A 20,943-nucleotide genomic window follows, 5' to 3' on the forward strand; every position below is an offset into this window, starting at 1 on the left:
CGACTTTCCAAAAAAAAATTTAATAATTAAGACTCGCAAGTTGTACATTTTCTTTGCCAGAGATTTGTTAACAAGTATTTTTAAAAAAATAAATACATGTATATTGCAACAATTCTGACGGAATCTTTCTTTGCTCGTAAGGTTTTATTGGTTGTTAATGTACATTTTACAGGATTGCTGCAAATGAGTTCATCCTCTCGGATTTATGTTATTATCAATAAACCAACTTTAAGGTGAGGTAAACCTCATTTTCCCAACCTATAAAACCAAGCACTAAAACAAGATTTCTTTAAGGGACTCAAGGACCATATTCTCGCATCTTTTGTACTTCCAAATAAGAGAACCCTGTACCTCACATTAGCCTAGAAAACACAGTTTAGTCAAACATTTGAGGCAATACACATCGTTTTGACTAGAATTAACACGTGAAATTGACATGGTTTTAAAACATTTTGGTTGTAAACCTTAGATATTAATTTGTAAACATTAATGGTTAATAAACAGATTATTGTATTCTACGTTTATATGGATGAATGACGTATGAATGAAATGGGGAAGTTTAATGGGAATGCCCCCCCCCCCCCCCCCGATTGTTTTTCAAATCAGTCTTTATCTGAAATTCTTATTTGGGACAAAAAAATAGAAATTTTATTGAAAATTGACCTAAAGAACCAAATTCACTTGTTTGAAATAAATACAATGAAAAAAGGTTTTTTTTTAGTCAGCTGCAACAAACAGGATGAAGGCTACTTACATGTTTATATATATATTATCCATTTCAGTGTAGATTTTTCATCGATCCCTTCAGCTCCTCTAAATATCTAACAATGCAGTTTGTTTTTTAATTCAATTTTAAAGAATAAGATAGAACCATTTTAACAAGAGCTTGGACTTTGGATAGTTCTGTTAGCAGCAATGTGACGTAGGTCTGTCTATTTCATCGCTGGCCACTCAGATATGGCCTTTTGAAATCAACAAGATTTGTCTGGCTTTTGAGCTTTGTCTACGCAATCGGTGTAAATTTCGCTTGAACCAGCATCATTTTTAACTTGTTTTGACGCAAGAAATAGATAATAAAGTCCTACTGAAAGTTCAAGGTCTTGTTAAAATGGTTCCAAGGAAAAAAAATTGGACAGTGATACAAAAATGAACAAAAAAATGATTCAACTTATTAAGCATTATATCATAATAATGTCGTATGTGTGAAGTGTTAATTCTTGCGCTTGCGCGGGCTATCACCCAGCAGAATTTAAATTAACAAATATGAATTTTGAGGTCGTCATCAAGTGCTACAAATCGGGTCCTAAAGAATCTTATACGACAGTATGAACACTAAGTAAGAAATATGTAAAAAAGAAAAAAGTAAATATTATTCAAATTAAACATGCACGTTGCATACGCAACATGATATTGATTATTATAATGGAATTTAAAGATCGCTTTAATTTAAAAAAAAAAATTGTTTTCTTCTTGATTAATAGTGACTAATAGGTGTACTTGGAACATGTGGATAAACAGGCTCTGACTAATAATTTACTCACACTTTGTAATTAAAGTTGTACAAAGTACATGTATCCACTGAACTAAAATGCATCCGTTTTGTGTTTTTGTGATGTTTTTTGACACTTAATTGTCAAGATAACACGGTTATCATGGAGGGACAAGCGGCTTTATTCTCGGATCTTTGGACTTTCCTCGGAGTTTCTTCAATTGCAGTATGCGTGTATGCTGTCGCACGTGCAATGTCGCGGAGACGGTACCGTCTACCCCCAGGGCCGTGGGCATGGCCAATCTTTGGCAATCTTCTGCAGCTCAAAGGAAAAAAGGGAATTTATTACGATATCATAATGTTTAGAAAAACATACGGCGATGTCTTTAGGTTGAAAATGGGGGTCCATGAAGTTGTGTTTGTGTTTGGATATGAATATGCTCATGAAATCTTAGTAAAAAACGGAGCTTTAACCACAAGACACCCGAACTGGATGTACATTCCAAATACGATCTTCAAAGGGAAAGTTAAGTACAATAAATGATATATATTTATCTTAAAATGAACTTTGACTCAATACATTATATAAATATATAGTGCCTGTTTAGGGGATAAGAGTTGAAATTGACACCCCGAGAAAACTATTGTCAACCGACGCGAAGCAGAGGTTGACAATGGTTTTCGAGGGGTGTCAATATCAACTCTTACTCTCCTAAACAGGCACTATCTATTTTATTATACTGAATGTCTTAATTTTAAAGAAAACTTTAGTACTTTTATATATGAATGACGTGAATTCTTTGGCGAACCGTACGCGCATAGTTTAACAATTCGTTGTGTTAACCGTTGCTAAGTGTGTTGCTAACGCTGGGGGTAATAGAACGGATTATCAACTGCGTCTTAACCAATCGTCTGCCTACAATTTGGAATTTCTTATCAGACAGACTTCTTTCAACTTTCTTTCTGTCTGGAATATAAATATTAATTAAAATATTGGTCGATACACTATCAAGCGTCTGATTTTGTACATGGTATAGAGCGTTTATTGTGAACCTTATCAATTTAAGGTATTTTATGGAGCAACGGTGATACATGGAAGGCTTTGCAAGACGTGCTGAAGTCGGCACAGGAAGATTCTCGTGTGGTTACGTCTTTACAGCGCTATCTAGCGGCAGAGTATGACGTATTCCAGTCACATGTCAAAGACACGTCGTCTGCCTACGATCTGGAATTTCTTATTAGAAAGACCTCTTTCAACTTTCTTTCTGCTTTCCTTTTGGGAAAAAGGTTAATTTTCATATTAAGACAAATAAAAAGAATCATATATCATTGATGTAAATTTAGAGTTTTTTGACGAGTTTGCACATATGATCATTTTACATGCATTTAAAATTAGTATTGATATATATTTGTAAATTTAGCACAGAAATATCATTATTTCATTATTACACATCATTCCTAAAGAAATTCAATCCAAAATTAATAAACAGGGAAGATTTGTCGGGAACTACATTTTCGTGCTGGTTTTCTAGAGCAAAAATGATTATATATTCATACATTTATAAAAATCAAACTCTTTTTATATTTTTTATGCACGCAAACTTGAAACTTGTGATATGCTTATGTATAGGCTCTGTTTAACATCTAGATTTCAATAGTGACTAAAGCATTGCAGATATACTTAGTATAGAAAAAATTTGAATTTTTAAAGGCAAAATTCGCTAATACGCATAACTATACAAATTGCATTGGATTTATAAAAAGTCTGATATTCAGATAGATTTTAGTTTTAGGTGCAAAAAATTATGCGGCTTTACATAACTGGTTTTTTAATCACCATATTCAATATGATATTTGTGCATAATTTACAATTTTTGATGTAAATATCCTGATAGGTTAGAAAAACTGGCGATGAATTTCAATGCAGGAAAAATTTCATTTTTACTGTAAAAAGGTCAAATTAAATGCGCCCTCACTCAAAGGGATGGGCATTGACCCCTCTTTTTCTCTGTATTTTTAATGCCTTATGGTCTACAGAAAAAAAAATGTTGATTGTATTGGGACAATTAATTAAATAAGATAAGTACAAAGGACTGCAGTTTACAAATTCTTGTATGAAGAGCTGCATGCATTTTAAAATTAGATTGACATGAGATTTTATAGCACTTCCAAAAAACATTCAAAACTTTGTTGATAAGTCAAACACAAAGAATACTGTATTACTACATGCAATAAGACTTTTGTTTTGATTTTGAGAATCAGGCTGAACAAGTATTAGAAAATACTTTAATGGAGTAATAGATAGAAAAAATATCAAAATGTAAGAAATGTAAGCCAATGATTTTGATCATGTTAAGATAAAAAACGGAAACATACATGTATAATGAAAAATACATGCATTTTATTCAAATCAGACACGGTCACGACGATCCAGCTAGTATGAATGAAATCAGGAACAGATTGGCAGAATTGTTCGCTTTCACACAATCAGGCAATCCGGAAAACTATCTTCCATTTTTGGCCAATTTTGAGCGGGCAAAAGTTTGTAAAAGTTTTGAAATTATTAAAATTTGATTACTGTAATTTAATACCATGCTTTTATTAGAAACAAAATTGTATTTATTATCGTCATTTAAATTTAGATTAACAGAGCTGCTGCTAATCACGAGATTTTATTCAATCGTTTCCGAGAAATAATTCAGAAAAAGAGAGACAATCCCGAAGATCCGCCGACAGATTTCCTTCAGATTTATTTATCAAACTACGCACAGGAAGGATCGAAAAACGATATATCTGGTAAGTTAACGAATAAATGTGCATCGATTGATAGCGGACTTTTGAGTGAATTAAAGGTTGTTGTAAAGAACATAATATATGACCCTCATAATAAATCACATCTTCCAATAGTCACAAAAAAGAGATGTCTGTATCCACCCATTTAGCAAAATGGTTAAGTCATTGATACCTATTAATTAACAAAACCTTTAAAAAAACAACAGGAAAAAATCAATTATGGTGCCAGTTCTATAACATCTTGTGTATGAAATTACAGTGAGTTGTAATTTCACTATGTGCCAAGAAGATTTCGTTTAAGACCGATCCTTGCTGGGATCCTCGGTGGGATGTTATATAAACATTTACTCCAACTTTTATCACAAATAGATAAATACATATTGAAAGCAAACGCATTTCATTTTGACCAAATTTAATTTGAGCAATCACTTCATGATTTTGTTAACTAGGATAATCATTATTTTGTTCAACAGTTGTGTGTAGTTTGCAGTTCAGTAAACTTTGTGTACTTTCAGAAGCCGACCTCCTACAGACTTTGATTGACATGTTTTCAGCGGGAGAAGTTAATCTTTTTATGAGCACAAAATGGATACTGATGGCGCTAGTGAAGTACCCGGAAGTTCAGTCCAAATGTAGATCGGAAATGCGCCAGGTTTGTCAAGAGGAATTATCTTCTTATGTACTCATTTGAACGAATAAAGAAATTTGCTTTTGTTGGTAAGTACATCACTGTACAAATAATTTATATGCATGAGGTGGCAGGGGATAGTTTCGAAGGAAAGACCTGGGTCAAAATTTAGAAATAAAGGGAGAACCTGGGGTTTGGCTGTTTATTTGAGGGGTATAAATTGCTAGAATATTTATTGCATTCATTTTGTGGATAGAGGAGCTCATGTCAATTTCATTGATATATGACACTTTAATACTGGTAGCACTTTTCATCAGATATGGAATAAAAATGCGAAACTGAGGCCAAAATTTTCACTTTCGGTTTTGTGCTTGAAAAGTAGGGTGGGTTCAGAACACGAAATGTCACTCGAAAAGAAGGTGATTGACCCCCCATCAATTGGTGATTATTTGCATGGGTATACCTTAAGCTACAAATCCTATGGTAGTTTATGGCAGTTGCTCGGGACTGGAGCGTGGTTCTGGACCCGTGAAAATGTGAAAAAAGGGCAATTTTTCAGAAAATTTTGAGACCGTTCCTGGCTGTTCTTTATAGTGCTATATGTAAGTTGTACTTGTTTTATTCTGAAATGTTTAAAAATTCTCAAGAGTCGGGACCATGTGTCCCCTGCATGCAAACCAATTTTAGCAAATTTAAAAATCCACTGAAAAATTAAATCTCATATATGAGCACTATCTGCCTCACATTTCCTCGACCAAAAAAACTATCCCCTGCCACCTTCAAGAAAATGTCAAATTTTTACTAGGCTTGAAATTGAACAATATGGGAACAGAAAAGATGTTCAATGTGTGTAAAATGGGAAACTGGCTGAATTTTTATGATTGCTCAACCCTGTGATGAGATTTAGGGGCCAAAATGTAACAGGGGGTGGTCCATAGAAAAAGTGCAACTTTTTAGCGTTTTGGGTTTGTCCTTATTTTAAAACCCTTTATAGGCATTTTATTCTTATTGATATAAGATGCAGGGTTGAATTTGGATTAAATGAATAATATTATACCATTTTCTTTAAATTTTCTTGAAATTAATTGATAGCCATGCAGTTTTATGAAGTTTTAAACCCTTAGTTTTGATAAGAAATTGCTAAATATTGTTCTTTCTCAAGCTAAAACAGAAAAAAAGTAGCTTTTATAGCTAAATATATATTTCACATGTGCTACATGTAAATTACATGTAATTACATGTAATTCTAAATAGTTAATATTTGCATTTTAAGTCATTATAAACAATTTTGAAATGTCTGATTGTCAGAAAAGCACCCCCCACCCTTCAATTTTCTTCACCAAAAACCCCAAAATAGCCTTTGTTTCACATTTCTCTTGATAAAATCTCATAGGTACACAAAATTGCTCCAATTTAAAACAAAACACATACATCTGGTTTCTTCTTTATTGAAAACATATCAAGAAAAATTGAATTTGTGTGCATTTTTTAACCATTTGTCATTTGCATGTATTCCGACCTCATGATGGGGGTGTGGTCATGATGTTCAAATTTGGTATTTCTTTATGTGTAAAACATGTATTTCAATCTTTTTAACAAATAAATCTAGATCTTTTACTATTGGTTAAAGAATAAACAGAGAAATTAGGTTTCATCATCATCCGTTCAGCATATTTGGGAAATGACTCCTCGGGTAAGATGCCTGATTGCCATTTTCTAGGTACCTGTCCCTTATGAAGAGATGAAAGTGAAGTTTTGTGTTCCAAATAAGTTGCTTTTATGTTCCAATAGAGTTTTTAAACCTGTTAATACCATTTAGAAACAAAAAGGTTGATTGCAAGGAGTAATAGTGTGTTTTTTCTTATTCCCATTTGCAGGGGGATAGGTGATACATATGAGTTGAATTCTCCTATATGTTGTTACTAAATGTGAATATTTCAATGTTTTTACATCAGATTTGGATAAAGGTTTCTTGTTATAACTGATTTTAAAAGAAAAAATGGCTTTTGGATTGAAAGAAGTCATGATACATCTTGAAAACCTTACAGAAACAGGTTAAGGTGATTCAGCCGGGAAAGGGGGTAATACTTAAACAGCCATAACTTTTTTATTTTTCAATGAAATCAGACCAAATTTGAAAAGTTTTACTCAGAATTGCATGACCTTTCTGATTGTAAAGTGTTTTGGTTAGAGAGAAACAAACTCTAAAAGTTAAAGGTGGCAGGGGATAGTTTCGAAGGAAAGACCCGGTCAAAATTTAGAAATAAAGGGAGAACCTGGGGTTTGGCTGGTTATTTGAGGGGTATAAATTGCTAGAATATTTATTGCATTCATTTTGTGGATAGAGGAGCTCATGTCAATTTCATTGATATATGACACTTTAATACTGGTAGCACTTTTCATCAGATATGGAATAAAAATGCGAAACTGAGGCCAAAATTTTCACTTTCGGTTTTGTGCTTGAAAAGTAGGGTGGGTTCAGAACACGAAATGTCACTTGAAAAGAAGGTGATTGACCCCCCATCAATTGGTGATTATTTGCATGGGTATACCTTAAGCTACAAATCCTATGGTAGTTTATGGCAGTTGCTCGGGACTGGAGCGTGGTTCTGGACCCGTGAAAATGTGAAAAAAGGGCAATTTTTCAGAAAATTTTGAGACCGTCCCTGGCTGTTCTTTATAGTGCTATATGTAAGTTGTACTTGTTTTATTCTGAAATGTTTAAAAATTCTCAAGAGTCGGGACCATGTGTCCCCTGCATGCAAACCAATTTTAGCAAATTTAAAAATCCACTGAAAAATTAAATCTCATATATGAGCACTATCTGCCTCACATTTCCTCGACCAAAAAAACTATCCCCTGCCACCTGAACATCCATTTAACATCTGGGTCAATCGTACCATTTTTTTAAACCACTTTTTTAAACAATGTAAGTATTTATATTCACATTCTACTGTGTTTTTCATTAAATTATGTGATGCCTCTCAATGCAGCGACCTAATCACTGCGTATGAATTTACATGTTATTAACATAAGTAGTTCCCAAACATTGATTTCTATATTATCGGTTAAAAAATACATTTCATACATGTTATAAAAACCCATTTTTAACAATTATTCAACAATAAAGTTAAGAAGGTTGGCACCTGAAATAATAGTAAAATGAATGTCAATCATCCGAAAACCTCTTGGATATAAAGATGGGGATCTAAAATGTTCATTTATTTTATTTGTGACCCATGTCACATCCCAATTTTTTTTTAGAAATGATAATTTTCCTGAAATTTTTGCTAAAATTTGACGTGAAAATTGATCATTTGAAGAAATCAAACAAATATTTATAGTTTGAACTATTATTTAGTTCTGATTTTAATACAATATGAAGTTGAACACAAGTAGTGACTATAAAAGTAAAATCTAAGTCAAAGTTTTAAAATTCTTGCTTTACTGGTAGCTTCAAAGGCCAGTACATAATGAATACAACAACAAATGTTACAATGTTACTAAATATTGGAGTAATCAAATTATAACGCAAATTAAAAAAATTATAGTAATGTCATCTTTCCAAAACTTTGCATACAAATAGACATACATTTAATGTCTCATTTAAAAGTAATACAAGTAGGGGTCACATATAAAAAAAAAATTGAGGTATAGCATGAAATAAGCTAATTTTAGGCCAAATTTGGTGTTAATTTTTTCTTAACTTCTATGAAATATAAGCTAAATATGCCAAAATATATCGAATATTATTTAAATATGTTTTTAGAACGTCATGAATATATCGAAATACACAAACTATCTAGAAGTTCAGTCTGCAGTGAATATTAGGAAGGCTAGCTAAAGTAACAGAATTCTAAAACAAGAAAGGTATGAAAATTGTTCATTTTCTTCTTGAAAACCTTTAACTGAAGGCAGTTATTGACACAACGACGTCAAAAATAATCATTTAATGCTTATATTTACATTCCCTTACTGATGAAATCAATTATTTACTGAAATAAATCGATACAAATTGCAGATCACGGAGGGAGTAAATACGTAACAGCAAGAACAGGTGTTTTAAACTGGTTGTCACACTCGACTGTTGAGTTGAGACCGATGAGGATGAAAATATAATCCATGAAAAATAACTCTTGAAATTTTGCTTTTAACAATAAAATCAACATTTTTGTTGAATAATTGTAAAACATGGTGCTTTGACAACATGTATGAAATATATTTTTTAACAGATAACATAGAAATCACTGTTTGGGAACTGCTTATGTAAATTACATGTTAATTCATACGCAGTGATTAGTTAGGCATTTAATCATCAACAAATTTAATGGAAAAACACAGTAGAATGTAAATATGTTGATTTAACTACCCTCGAAGTACAATATTCACCGAGCGTACTTCTTGGGTAGCTAAATCATCGAACTGACCCTAAAAAACAGCAATAATTGTATAATATTCACCTGCACGTGACCTAGGAGGTCCATATAGGCCTAACTTTTGATTTTCTCTACATTGGACTAAAAATAGATCGTCCAATGAAACATCGCGTTTCTCAATTTGAACTAGTCCTCTGCAGTTATAAAATGTATACATGTTATGAACAAACTGATAGATACAATACCTATATTGTCAATTGCTAAGAAACAAAATCCAACATTTTCGGAAACTGTATATACTAGAATTTCCCTCTAGGCCACACCAATCTAATTTCCTGTTCGTTGGACCCCGCGCGCTCGCATTTAAATAAAACTATACAAATTATGTTACCAATAATTTCCCGCATCCAGGAAATTCTGCACTGTTTCTGTTCTTTTTCCGCTTTTTTTAAAATACTATTTTAAAAAAATTTAATTTATAAATCAGAAACAAGTAGAAAAAAATATATTTTATTAATTTACCGCCTAAATATTTTGCCCACGAAAAAATAAATTCTATCATCTAATCACTCGCCCGCTCGTGCTATTTTTGCATTTGATGTTCGACGAAGAAGAAATATTGGCGCGGCCTTAAACCCTGATTTAAAACAGTTTGGATTGAATAAATCAATGCACAAATCCGGATAAATCATCTAGCATAGTATAAGGCGCAATTGTCAAAAGGAGGTGAGCTCGACTACGATGGGTCTTAAATCTTTTCAGATAATAACTTTTATATATTTGTAGTACATGGATTTATCTTATTATTTAAAGAAACGTCGTCTATAGAGTACTGCGACAAACTGCACTGCAACTGAAATTTAACGAATAAAATGAAGAGAATGTTTCGGGCTGATAGTTCTTAAGAACCACTCTCTTTAATTATTTTATTTAAAGTAGAACGAATTTTCAATTTTTTTTTATAACAAGTGTCCCTTATTGTTGTTAGAAACTGTTCCCACATCTTTATTTTGTGAAAATAAAACAGAATTAATTTTGATTGATTAATTTGTTACCGCTTGAAATATTCCCACATTTTACATATATGTAATTTACCCAGCACTTGCAGAATAAATTAATCCAAGTGTATTTGTATCCCCATGGTTATGTAATATTAAGAGATATGTAAAGATAAGTTGAATTTTTTTTATTTAAGTAATCTTTCCATGGGTCTGAAATCTTTATATTAGAAGAAATAGAATTGAGGTTTTGATCACAATCTTACTATTATACACGTCATCCTGTTGTACAACCAGAACAAAATGAAATTTTATATTCAAATAAATTCAAATAGTCGTGGCCTTTTCAGGTTTTATTATTCTCCTTTGGAAAAAGAGCTTTGTATAAGGTTGTGGGGATTTTTTTTATTTAAAATATTTCATAATTCTTTACTAAATAAAAGTTTATTGATAAAATATCGTATTAAAATTTTTAATGTAGATTTTATGGGTAATTTGTTGACCACATTCCCTCCTTGACACAAATGAGTGACCCTGATGTAATTTTGAAAGTATATGTCATTATTTGCAAATGACCAAATATTTAACTTTAACACGTACGTTGATTTAGAGGGTTTGTTTCTGTGACGACAGGTGATTGGCCAAGGTCAGAGAGTACAATCCCAGGATAGGTCAAGGACGCCTTACACCGTGGCAACCATCAAAGAAATTCAAAGATTGTATTCACCGGGTATGGAGATATATTATTTCCTTTTTTTTTTTAAATAGACCCCCCAGAGCCTATAATTTACAAATCCCTGTACATGTAATTTATATGACAATCATTAGTTTATTATTGTAAAATCTGTGTCTCGCATTAATGTTTTGACGCATTTTAGAAACAGGAATTGGGTACCGCTATTCAAATATCGTGCAAAATTATGTGTTGGTAAAAAATTACATACAGGGGTAAATATAGACCCCTACTATCCATATTTACTGTTGATATTGAATTTTCAAGGTTAAAAGTTTTGCGTGTTTTGTGTACGGTTTCTGTAGACTACTAATCAGAATGCTCTTTGATGGTATTCATTGTGTTAATACTGATGTTTGACTTCAGTGCCCTTCACGGTTTTCCACTGTCCGATACAGGACATCCAGGTTGGGGGATACGATATCCCAAAGGACACGTTCATGATGATCGATTGCAAATCTACGTGCCGGGACAGACAAGTCTGGAAAGATCCGGATATCTTTAATCCAGACCGCTTTCTTGGGATCGATTTGGAGGGGCAACTTCCAGAGAGGTGCTTCAGTCCTTATGGAGCAGGTGCACTTTAAATTTTATTGTAATAAATTGAAAATATTGGCATATATTTCAGTTTTATAAGAATTTTATCCGACTTTGAAAATATAAAGCAACTGTTGGCCCCGAAACAAACCCTGAGTCTCTATGCATTTCAATAACGCAAAGTGGTCGATGGTTTCTAATGAGGAAAACATTTTATAAGAAATCTTCATTTGTATCAATAGTTTTCAAAAGTTTTGTGATGAATATTTTTATGCAATTTAGGGCCACGATACTGCATAGGAAAATACGTAGCAGACATATTTATGTACTCTCTTGTGGCAAATATTCTACAGAACTTCAAGATTACAACCAAACACCCAGAGCAACCGTTGTCTTTTGAAGATGTATACTGCTTGTTCGGTCTCCAACCACTGCACTTTTCAGAAGTTACGTTGGTGCCCCTGGAATGAATGTAGACTATGCCACATAGATATTTTATGTATTGAGGACTACTAAAAATAGAACAATGCCTGATTGTTTTAAGAAAGCAAAATTAATGTATCATACAAAGGATACTGAACCATTTGACCAATCCGAACCATCATATTCTACTTGGTTTTCATGTACATATTTAAAAAAGGGACATTAATTAACATATACGTATCATAATTTGATATCTCTCGTAAATACTTTTCGACAGCCTTTGTGGATATCCGAAAGTTTTATTTATTTGTTCAAAGAAGTTCGATAATAAAGATATTTTTCTATCGTTTTGTACGAAATAATCTTTATTTTAACAAATCAAAATAAGACTCGTACCCGGGACTTTCCGAAGTGCAAGCACGAAACTTCGGAAGGCCTTCGGAACCAGCCTAGATAAATATATACATTTCTAAAACCATTCGATTTCTTGTGGTAATGTGACGAACTTTCTGATTAAATTTGATAAAATCTTATAAAAACCAAGAAGAATAGGGGCGCACAAAGCCTGTTTAACCCCTTTGGAATATAATGAACGACGAAAAAGTGTGTATCGACCAAATAAATGTTTGTTGCTATAGTATACCTTCATTATTCCAACTATATCTAATGCCTTTTAATATAATATCGTATTTTTTCCAAGCATATGATTGGTCGATTGTTTTACCATGTATTGACCTCATCAAAATGCTATAATTGTATATTTACATTTTCTACTGTCTTTGTCTTTGATAACATTACGAATCAATTTTGAAGCCTAAAACCCAATAATTTCATAAAAGATGAGCGATACAAGATGCGCGTGTCTTATAGAATAACCGAAAAACGTAGTAAATGAAAAAATAGTGGCTTTAATTAATGTTGGTTAAAAGTGTAGAAATTGGAAATAATATGAAATAAAGAATCATTCTTTGAATATTATGAGGTGATAATTTCGGTCGGAGCGTGGTCAAATTTATCATAAGGGCCTTAAGGCGTTATTGGATTTGACCTCGCCCCGACCGAAATTTTCACCTCATTACACTCAAAGAATGATTCCTTATTCCATAATAAAAAAAATACACATACCTGTGAAAGAAATGCATTTGAAATCGATGAAAGGGATAATTTCCGAGATAACTTCATTGTTACATTATCATTTTCACTTGGAAAATTCACAAGACGAAAACAGATTTCTTACGGAGATTTATAATTGGGAATGTTTACATCTGGCCTAGGGGCCATAAAAGTTAGACGAGCTCACTTTCGATCTCAGTCTCACTTTTCCACTATATCTTCCTTTGATAAAAGTGAGACTTAGATCAAAAGTGAGCTCATCTAACTTTTATGGCCCCTAGGCCTGTTCTCCATTCGGAAGTCACTCGAAATACCTCGCACAATTTTTCAACGTTATCATCCGGGTCTGCTGCAATAGAAAATCCCTGCAGACATCACATTTCTTAACTGTGTATTGAAGTCCAATAAGCTAAAGGGTGCGTTTCAGTGGAGAAGTCTTGGAAAAAATTTCATACTTTTGAATGAACATCATTTGAATCCTGAGGTATTTGTAAATATCGAGTAAAAAAGCAAAATGGGATTCGAGGATATCTCGGGACAGAGTATAGACTAAATAAATAATTTGTTAAAAAGTATTTTTTATGAAAATATCTCAACAGTTCCGACTTAACCTACCTTAGCTTTATTATTGCATGGTTGTTGATGCATTAATATTTTACAGGACTGCTGCAAATATATTTACTCTCTTGGGTGTATGTTATTATTAATAAGCCAATATTAAGCAAGGTGATATAAACCTTATTTTGATCCCAACCTATAAAACCAAGAACCAAAACAAGATTTCTGTTAACTCAATGTTCCAATTTTGGCTTCTTTTTGTATTTCCACATAATCGAACCATCCTAGAAAACGGTACTTCAGAGTACTATACATGTATATCCCCTGAACACCCTTTGCAACAAAATACCTCATCAAAATTTTATAAACGATCTGTATCAGCGGTGCGTCTTTTTACCCCAGTGAACACCAATGATACACCAATGAACCCCAATGATACCCCAATGAACCCCAATGTTACCCCAATGATACCCAAATACACCTAATGATACCCCTGTAATACCAAATGATATCCCAATGATACCCTTATGAACTTTGAAATATTAATACCCCAATGAAACTAAATGTGTGCATAGTTAAAAGATCTTCCGCGCAAGCGTGTGAATAAACACCGTACAAGTATATAATTAATATCAAGGGTTTTTTTTTTCCTTTTTGTTTTTGTTCATTTTTGACCGAAAGTTTTCTTAATTCTTTTTTAAAAAAACTATTCTTTAAAATTTAAATAAAAAATCCAAACAATGGCTGAATATTTAGAGGAGCTGGCAGGGTTTTAAAGAATCCATGTTAGCCATTTCCAGTGCTCTATATATTCAATTTACTGGCTTAGTATCTATAAATCAGACCCGACACGTTAAAGGTGCCTTGTGTTATTAATATTGGGGATATGTTTTGTATAATTTAATACATCTATACAATGTACTTTGATCTTATTTGGGGTTTTTTACGAAACTTGAGGTACTGCGAGCAAGCTCACAAATGAAAATATCAAAACTGAAGTCTTTCTCTAATGGAAAAGAATCGATATGTCTCTTTCTCTTAAAGTTATGTTGAACTAGCACAAATGACCAAAGCTCCCACCAGGACATAATTACAGGTCACAAACAATCTCTGAGTCAAATTTTAGCTAAAACAATTCTAATCATTTCCCATTACAAGATATGGCCCAATCGATGAAAAAACGGCACGTAGTTGAAATTTCATTTGTGTAGCATGTTGTTACATAAAATTCATTAGGTGTATCAATTATGAACATACTTAGTATCATTTGGGTATTTCAAAGTTCATTGGGGTATCATTGGGGTTCATAGGGGTATCATTGGGGTATCATTGGGGTTCATTGGGGTATCTTTGGGGTTCATTGGGGTATCATTGGGGTTCATTGGGGTAAAAAGACGCACCCCTGTATCAGTATTTCATACGCCATTTACTTAACAATAAATATCTTATGGAATATGTACTCCAAAATTACTGCAAGTCTCTTGTACTTCCGAATATCTCTTCGAATACTCTGTACTTTGTAATATCCAATCGAACACCATGTAGTTCAGAATATACATCGAAGATCATTTAGCTACCCTCGTGCAATATTGTACTTCTCGGGTAGCTAAATCGTCGTACTGAACTCAGAAACAGCAATAATTAATAACATTTCGATTGTTAATTAATCTCAATGTAACAAACACAATGTGGCATAAACACATAGTCGTTCACACCGCTTTATCATCTTCTTCTTAAATTCCTGCCTTGACGTCATCTAAACTTTACACAGTAGCAATGTGATCGGGGGACTGGTTTTATTCTGTCATTCAGATAGCTTAAACCATGTCCAATCAAAACCACGTATTGCAAACACATAGATTTTATTGGATGTCAAGGTAAAAAAGTGTGGTGGACGCAAAATCACAACATAATCGACAGATCGACGAGAACCGAGCGCGTCACGTGCGCAGCAAAATCAAACTAAGGGGAGAAACTCATAAAAAGTATGGAGACACATTTCTAACAAAAGTGTACCAGAACACTCCTCACCTGACATTAAAGAAAATGTCACTATAACATAATACACGATAAACGAAGAGAACCTTAAGCATATCTTGCAAAGACTACAAACTGAGTCACAATCACATCAAAGTTTACACACTAAGTAGCAGCACAATTTCTGAGATTGGTCTGGTGTAGGTAGAAGTGGAACCGTTTTTGGCGACACGAACCTCCGCCTTTCTGACTCGTCCATCCTGACTTGGCAAGGGATTCACTATGGTTCCAGTTGGCCATTCGTTCCTCGATACGGTTTTGTCTCTAAGTAGCACAATATCTCCGTGTTTCAAATTGGGAACAGAGTCTTTCCATTTCCGACGTGTTTGCAGAGTGTGAAGATATTCTTTGTTCCAATGTGAAGATATTCTTTGTTCCAACGTTGCCAGAATGTATCAGCTAGGTACTGCACCCTACGCCATTGGGCTTTATACATGTCTTTCATATCGAACGTTCCAATGGGTGCAGGATAACAACCAGATTTCTGGGTAAGTATCAGGCTTGGCCGCCTCTCGTCTTGCGTATCACGACTGACCATGGCCCGAATGTGTCTATTCCCACTGATGAGAAAGGAGGGTTGGGGGATACTCTATCCTCAGGTAAGTCTGACATAAGTTGTTGTTCTTGTTTTCCTCTTAACTTACGACAGATGACGCACTTGTATAGCAATGACGAGATCAATCTCCTTTCGCCAACTATCCAGAAACCAGCATCTCTTAATGCCCCTGCTGTAAAGTGGCGGCCTTGGTGCTTTACTTCACAGTGATAATGGCGGATCAACAGAACTGCAATGTGGTTGTTTCCTGGAATGATGATAGGATGTTTCTCTTTGTACTCAATACTTGCCCTATGGATTCTACCGCCAACGCGCAGCAGTCCATCATCATCAAGGAATGGATTCAGGTTTCGAATTCGACTTGTTTTTGGTAATGATGATCTGTGCTTTATGCAGCTGATTTCCGTTGAAAAAACTTCACTCTGTATCTGTCTAATGATAAAGTTCACAGTTGCGCTGTAAGATATGTCACTAAGTTCATCTTTAGTGCCATCTTTGTGTTAAGTTCTTGCAAAAATGTTCAAGCGTTTGAATGTGTTGACTAGATTTCTCCACACAGAAAACCTTTTAATGCTATGGGTGAGAGCAAATGTGTTCTCATGAAGTTCTGTTTTGAGAACTTGCACTTGTGGTCTAATTTCTTTGTCCTGATCTACGTTTACTAACGGAAATTTGGTATCATTTGACTCTTCCGTTGGCTCGTACAGGCTGGGTGGTCCTTGCAACCACAGACTGTTTTGAAGCTTATCAGGAGGAATGGATCTGGTCGCTGCATCTGCAGGATTAGACTCGGTGTTGACATACGACCACTGGTGTGGTTGAGAAAGCTTCCTTATTTTGGCCACACGATTTGTCACATACATGTAGAACCTCTTTGTAGAGTTGTGTATATACCCTAGCACTACTTGGCTATCATTGAAGAAATGGAATGAATTTCTTTCAAGGTCAAGCTCATTGGAGATGGTTTCGGATATCTGGACGGCTAATACGGCCGCACAGAGTTCCAATCTTGGAATGCTGTGTCGGTGCAAGGGTGCAGCCTTTGCCTTGCCCATGATATATCCCACATGAACACCACCTTTGGTATCAGTCATTTTCAGAAAAGCGACAGCTGCTATCGCTTTCTCTGAAGCATCACAATATATATGTACCTCCTTGCGGATCATGTCTTTCCACGAGATGGTAGCGTAAGTACGTGGAACCAATAGCTGATCCAGTTCTAGTAGAGAATTCTTCCAACGTTCCCATTTGTCTCGCATATGTTCTGGAAGTGGCTCGTCCCAGCTTTTCGTACTGGCCATTAGGTCCCGCAGAAGCAATTTGCCTAAAATTACCACTGGAGCGATGAACCCTAAGGGGTCATAGAGGCTATTAACAACGGATAAGATTCCCCGCTTGCTGAATGGTTTCTCTCCTGAAGATGTACGGTTGGTGAACGTGTCACTCTGCAAGTTCCAGTACAAGCCTACACTGCGCCTCATTGGGGCCTCTGAAACACCAAGATTAATGTCCTTCAAATGGCTTGCTTTGTCGTCCTCGGAGAAAGCATTCATAACATCTTGGCTGTTGGATGCTATCTTATGCAGTCGCAAGTTTCCTTCTTCCATCAGTGCTTCCTGTGTCCTTTTCATGAGGTCGATAGCATCAGATGCGGTCGGTAGAGACACCAGTCCGTCGTCAACGTAAAAGTTTCTTATCACGAAATTCACAACATCAGATCCATAGACTTCTTCACCAGATTGTGCAGCTTTCCTTAAGCCATACGTAGCTACTGCTGGAGACGGACTGTTTCCGAAAACGTGCACTCGCATGCGATACTCCACTAATTCCTTTTCTGGGTCATTATTTTCATACCAAAAAAAGCGTAAAAAGTTTCTGTGTTTTTCACTGACCACAAAGCAATAAAACATCTGTTGGATATCAGCAGTGATAGCAACAAGGTCTTTACGGAAACGCAATAACACGCCAAGAAGGCTATTGATCAAATCGGGTCCAGTCATGAGAACATCGTTCAATGAAACATTGTCATATTTGGCCGATGAATCGAAGACTATTCTAATTTGTGTTGGGTTCTTTGGGTGGTATACCCCAAAAATGGGTAAGTACCAGGCCTCCTCACCATCTGTCAAAGGAGGGGCAATCTCAGCATGGTTGTTCTCAAAGATTTTTCGCATGAACTCCAGGAAATGATTTTTCTTCGCATCATCTTTTCGAAGGGAGAAATCCAGGGATTTAGCTCTCTGAAGGGCTTGGGTTCGATTATCCGGAAGTCTTCTCCTTGGAGAACGGAAAGGTAGAGGGGCTTCCCAAAACCCTTCAGCATTTTTAGAAACCGTCTGATCCATAATACAAAGAAACTATTCATCTTCGACGGACAGTCCGACAGTGTCATCATCATTTCTTCTAGCAAAAATGTCTGAATCACACTTGGGTGTATTAGAATCTGTGTCAAATGAGTCTGTTGTGAACTCTTCCTTAATCTCAAAGTTGTTAGGACATGGCTTGCATATTGATGATCTGCCATTACGTAACAGGTAGGTCTTATTTACAGTGACTGTATCTGGTCGATGAAACTGGCTGAGACATGTTTCTCCTACAACCACCCAACCTAAGCGCATTCTCTGGGCATACGGAGAGTGACGAGGACCTGTGAGTTGTTCGAGAACATGGTGCGCTTCGGGTAAGTCACGACCAATCAAGAGTACAATTGGAGCAGAGTCATCAATTTCAGGTAGGTAATCCGCAATTTTCCGAAGGTGCAGGTGATGGCGTGCAGCGGCCGGGGATGGGATCTCTTCCCTGATATTCGGTAAGTCACATTCAATCAAAGTTGGCAGCTAAAGAATTGTACTACCATCCAATGATTCCACAACTACACCACTAGCCCGTCTACCATATGTGTTTACTGTTCCTGCGCAGGATGTAAGATGGTATTCCAAAGGACTTCCATTCAAGTGTAGTAATGAGTATAGTTCTGATCCAGCCAATGACCTATTGCTCTGGTCATCTAGAATGACATACGCTTTAATTGCCTTACCAGGGCGCTCTTGTTTGTACACTCTTGCGAGGACTGTTTTCGAACAGGATTTTCCGCTGAAGTTACCTCCACATACTTTCGTACATTTGTTCCACACTTCAGGGGTCTCCTCACCATAATTTGAGGACTTTATTTGTTTTGTGAGATGTAAGGCAGTTGGATGAGAATCACCTCCACACTCTCCACACACTACTTTCTCTTTACAATCTCTCATTTTGTGTTCAGTTGAAACACAACAGCGAAAACATAGGCATTGTCTCTGATGAATTTTTTGCGTTCGTCCATTGGTTTCACACTAAAGGCTCTGCATTCGTTTAAACTGTGAAATGTCTTGTGGAGAGGACAAATGTTTTGTTTTGAGGCCTTGCAATCCTCCTTAGGTTTGAAAAGCGTTTTCTTTGTAGCGATCCCAGGTCGATTCCAATTTTCGTGACCTTTGACAAAGTTTTTTGACACTGTCCTCGATGATGTGTTACATGAGGTGTCATATGAGAAACTTGGGTCGTTCTTGATACGACTGGTTTCACGGATAAACTCTACGAAACATTTGAATGGAGGAAATGCAACCTCATGTTGTTTCTTGTACTTGACAGCATGAGTTGTCCATTTTTCTTGTATTCCATAAGGTAATTTCCTCACAATGGGTAGGATCCCAGCAGATGAATCATAGAATGATAACATTTGTTTGAATTGTTCATCTTCTTTTGCTGCCTCAATCTCACAAAGAATGTCACACAACTCATAAAGTTTCGTATTGTCTTTGGCACTTAATTTAGGGAAATTCTCTATCTTCTGACGGAGAGCTGCGTCTATCATTTCTGGGCAGCCAAATCTCTCAAAAAGTCTTTCCCAAAGTCTGGAGAATCCCTTCGCAGGATCATGAGTGTTTGTGGATCTGATGCTGTAGGCATAGCATGATGATTCCGGACCTAGGAATTTCACTAAGAGGTCGAGCTCCTCTGATGGGCTGACTTCCAGTTCTGACATGACGCTCCTAAAACTGGCTTTCCAACTAAAAAAAACACTCTGCTTTATCATTATATGAAGTGAGTCTAGAAAGGAGCAAGTCTTTCTTTAACAAAAAATGAGTTAAGTCTGAACCAGTGGTCTGTGGTGGTTCAGGTTTGTGTCTAGGTGGATGACTACTAGGAAATGTTATGGGTGGCGGATTGGTCACTGGAAAATTAGCTTCGGCTTGAGGCCTAACACTGTGCTGCGGTAACTGAGCACTTGTTATGACCTCTGGTTGTTGACTGACAAATCTTGCTGTGTCCCTGACAGGATCCATAGCTCCATCAAGTCTCAGTCTTTCTGTAGAATGAACGCATCTGCTTCGCTCTCCAAGACTTGATACTCAGCTTCTGTCGCTGCCACAGTCTTTCGCAGGGAAAGCAGCTTCACCTCTTCTTCCACTTCCACCCGTTTTCTCTCCAGTGAAGCTGTTGTTTGTTTTTGTTGCTCCTCTAAAAGGGCATTCTGTTTTCGTAAAGCTGCTTCTTTTTCAGCGAACTCCATGTTCACTCTCGCTGCTGCTGCTTTTGCCTTTAATTTCAAAATCTCGGAGGATATTGAGATCACTGAACTGAAACCAGCATGAGATTTTTTGGCAGATAATGTTTCCAACTTAACTCTTTGCTTCACCTCATGGGATGTGGATGCTGCAAG

At 35.6% G+C, this 20,943-nt stretch overlaps 2 protein-coding genes across 2 annotated transcripts; one reads left to right on the plus strand and one right to left on the minus strand.

Moving 5' to 3' along the window:
* Window positions 1-1,543: 1,543 nt before the first annotated feature.
* On the plus strand, window positions 1,544-12,614 carry LOC128173114 (cytochrome P450 2B4-like). The gene is made up of 8 exons (XM_052838840.1): window positions 1,544-2,013; window positions 2,554-2,776; window positions 3,904-4,030; window positions 4,132-4,285; window positions 4,798-4,934; window positions 10,918-11,014; window positions 11,384-11,593; window positions 11,837-12,614. The coding sequence occupies exons 1-8, from the start codon at window positions 1,653-1,655 to the stop codon at window positions 12,022-12,024; spliced, it is 1,497 nt and encodes a 498-aa protein (XP_052694800.1). The 5' UTR covers window positions 1,544-1,652; the 3' UTR covers window positions 12,025-12,614.
* Window positions 12,615-16,741: 4,127 nt separating this feature from the next.
* LOC128192306 (uncharacterized) lies at window positions 16,742-18,586 on the minus strand. The gene has a single exon (XM_052864895.1). It carries the CDS (start codon window positions 18,584-18,586, stop codon window positions 16,742-16,744), a length of 1,845 nt encoding a protein of 614 aa, XP_052720855.1.
* Window positions 18,587-20,943: the final 2,357 nt, after the last annotated feature.

The sequence above is a fragment of the Crassostrea angulata genome, chromosome 1 (assembly GCF_025612915.1).
Source record: "Crassostrea angulata isolate pt1a10 chromosome 1, ASM2561291v2, whole genome shotgun sequence".
Taxonomy (NCBI): Eukaryota; Metazoa; Mollusca; class Bivalvia; order Ostreida; family Ostreidae; genus Magallana; species Magallana angulata.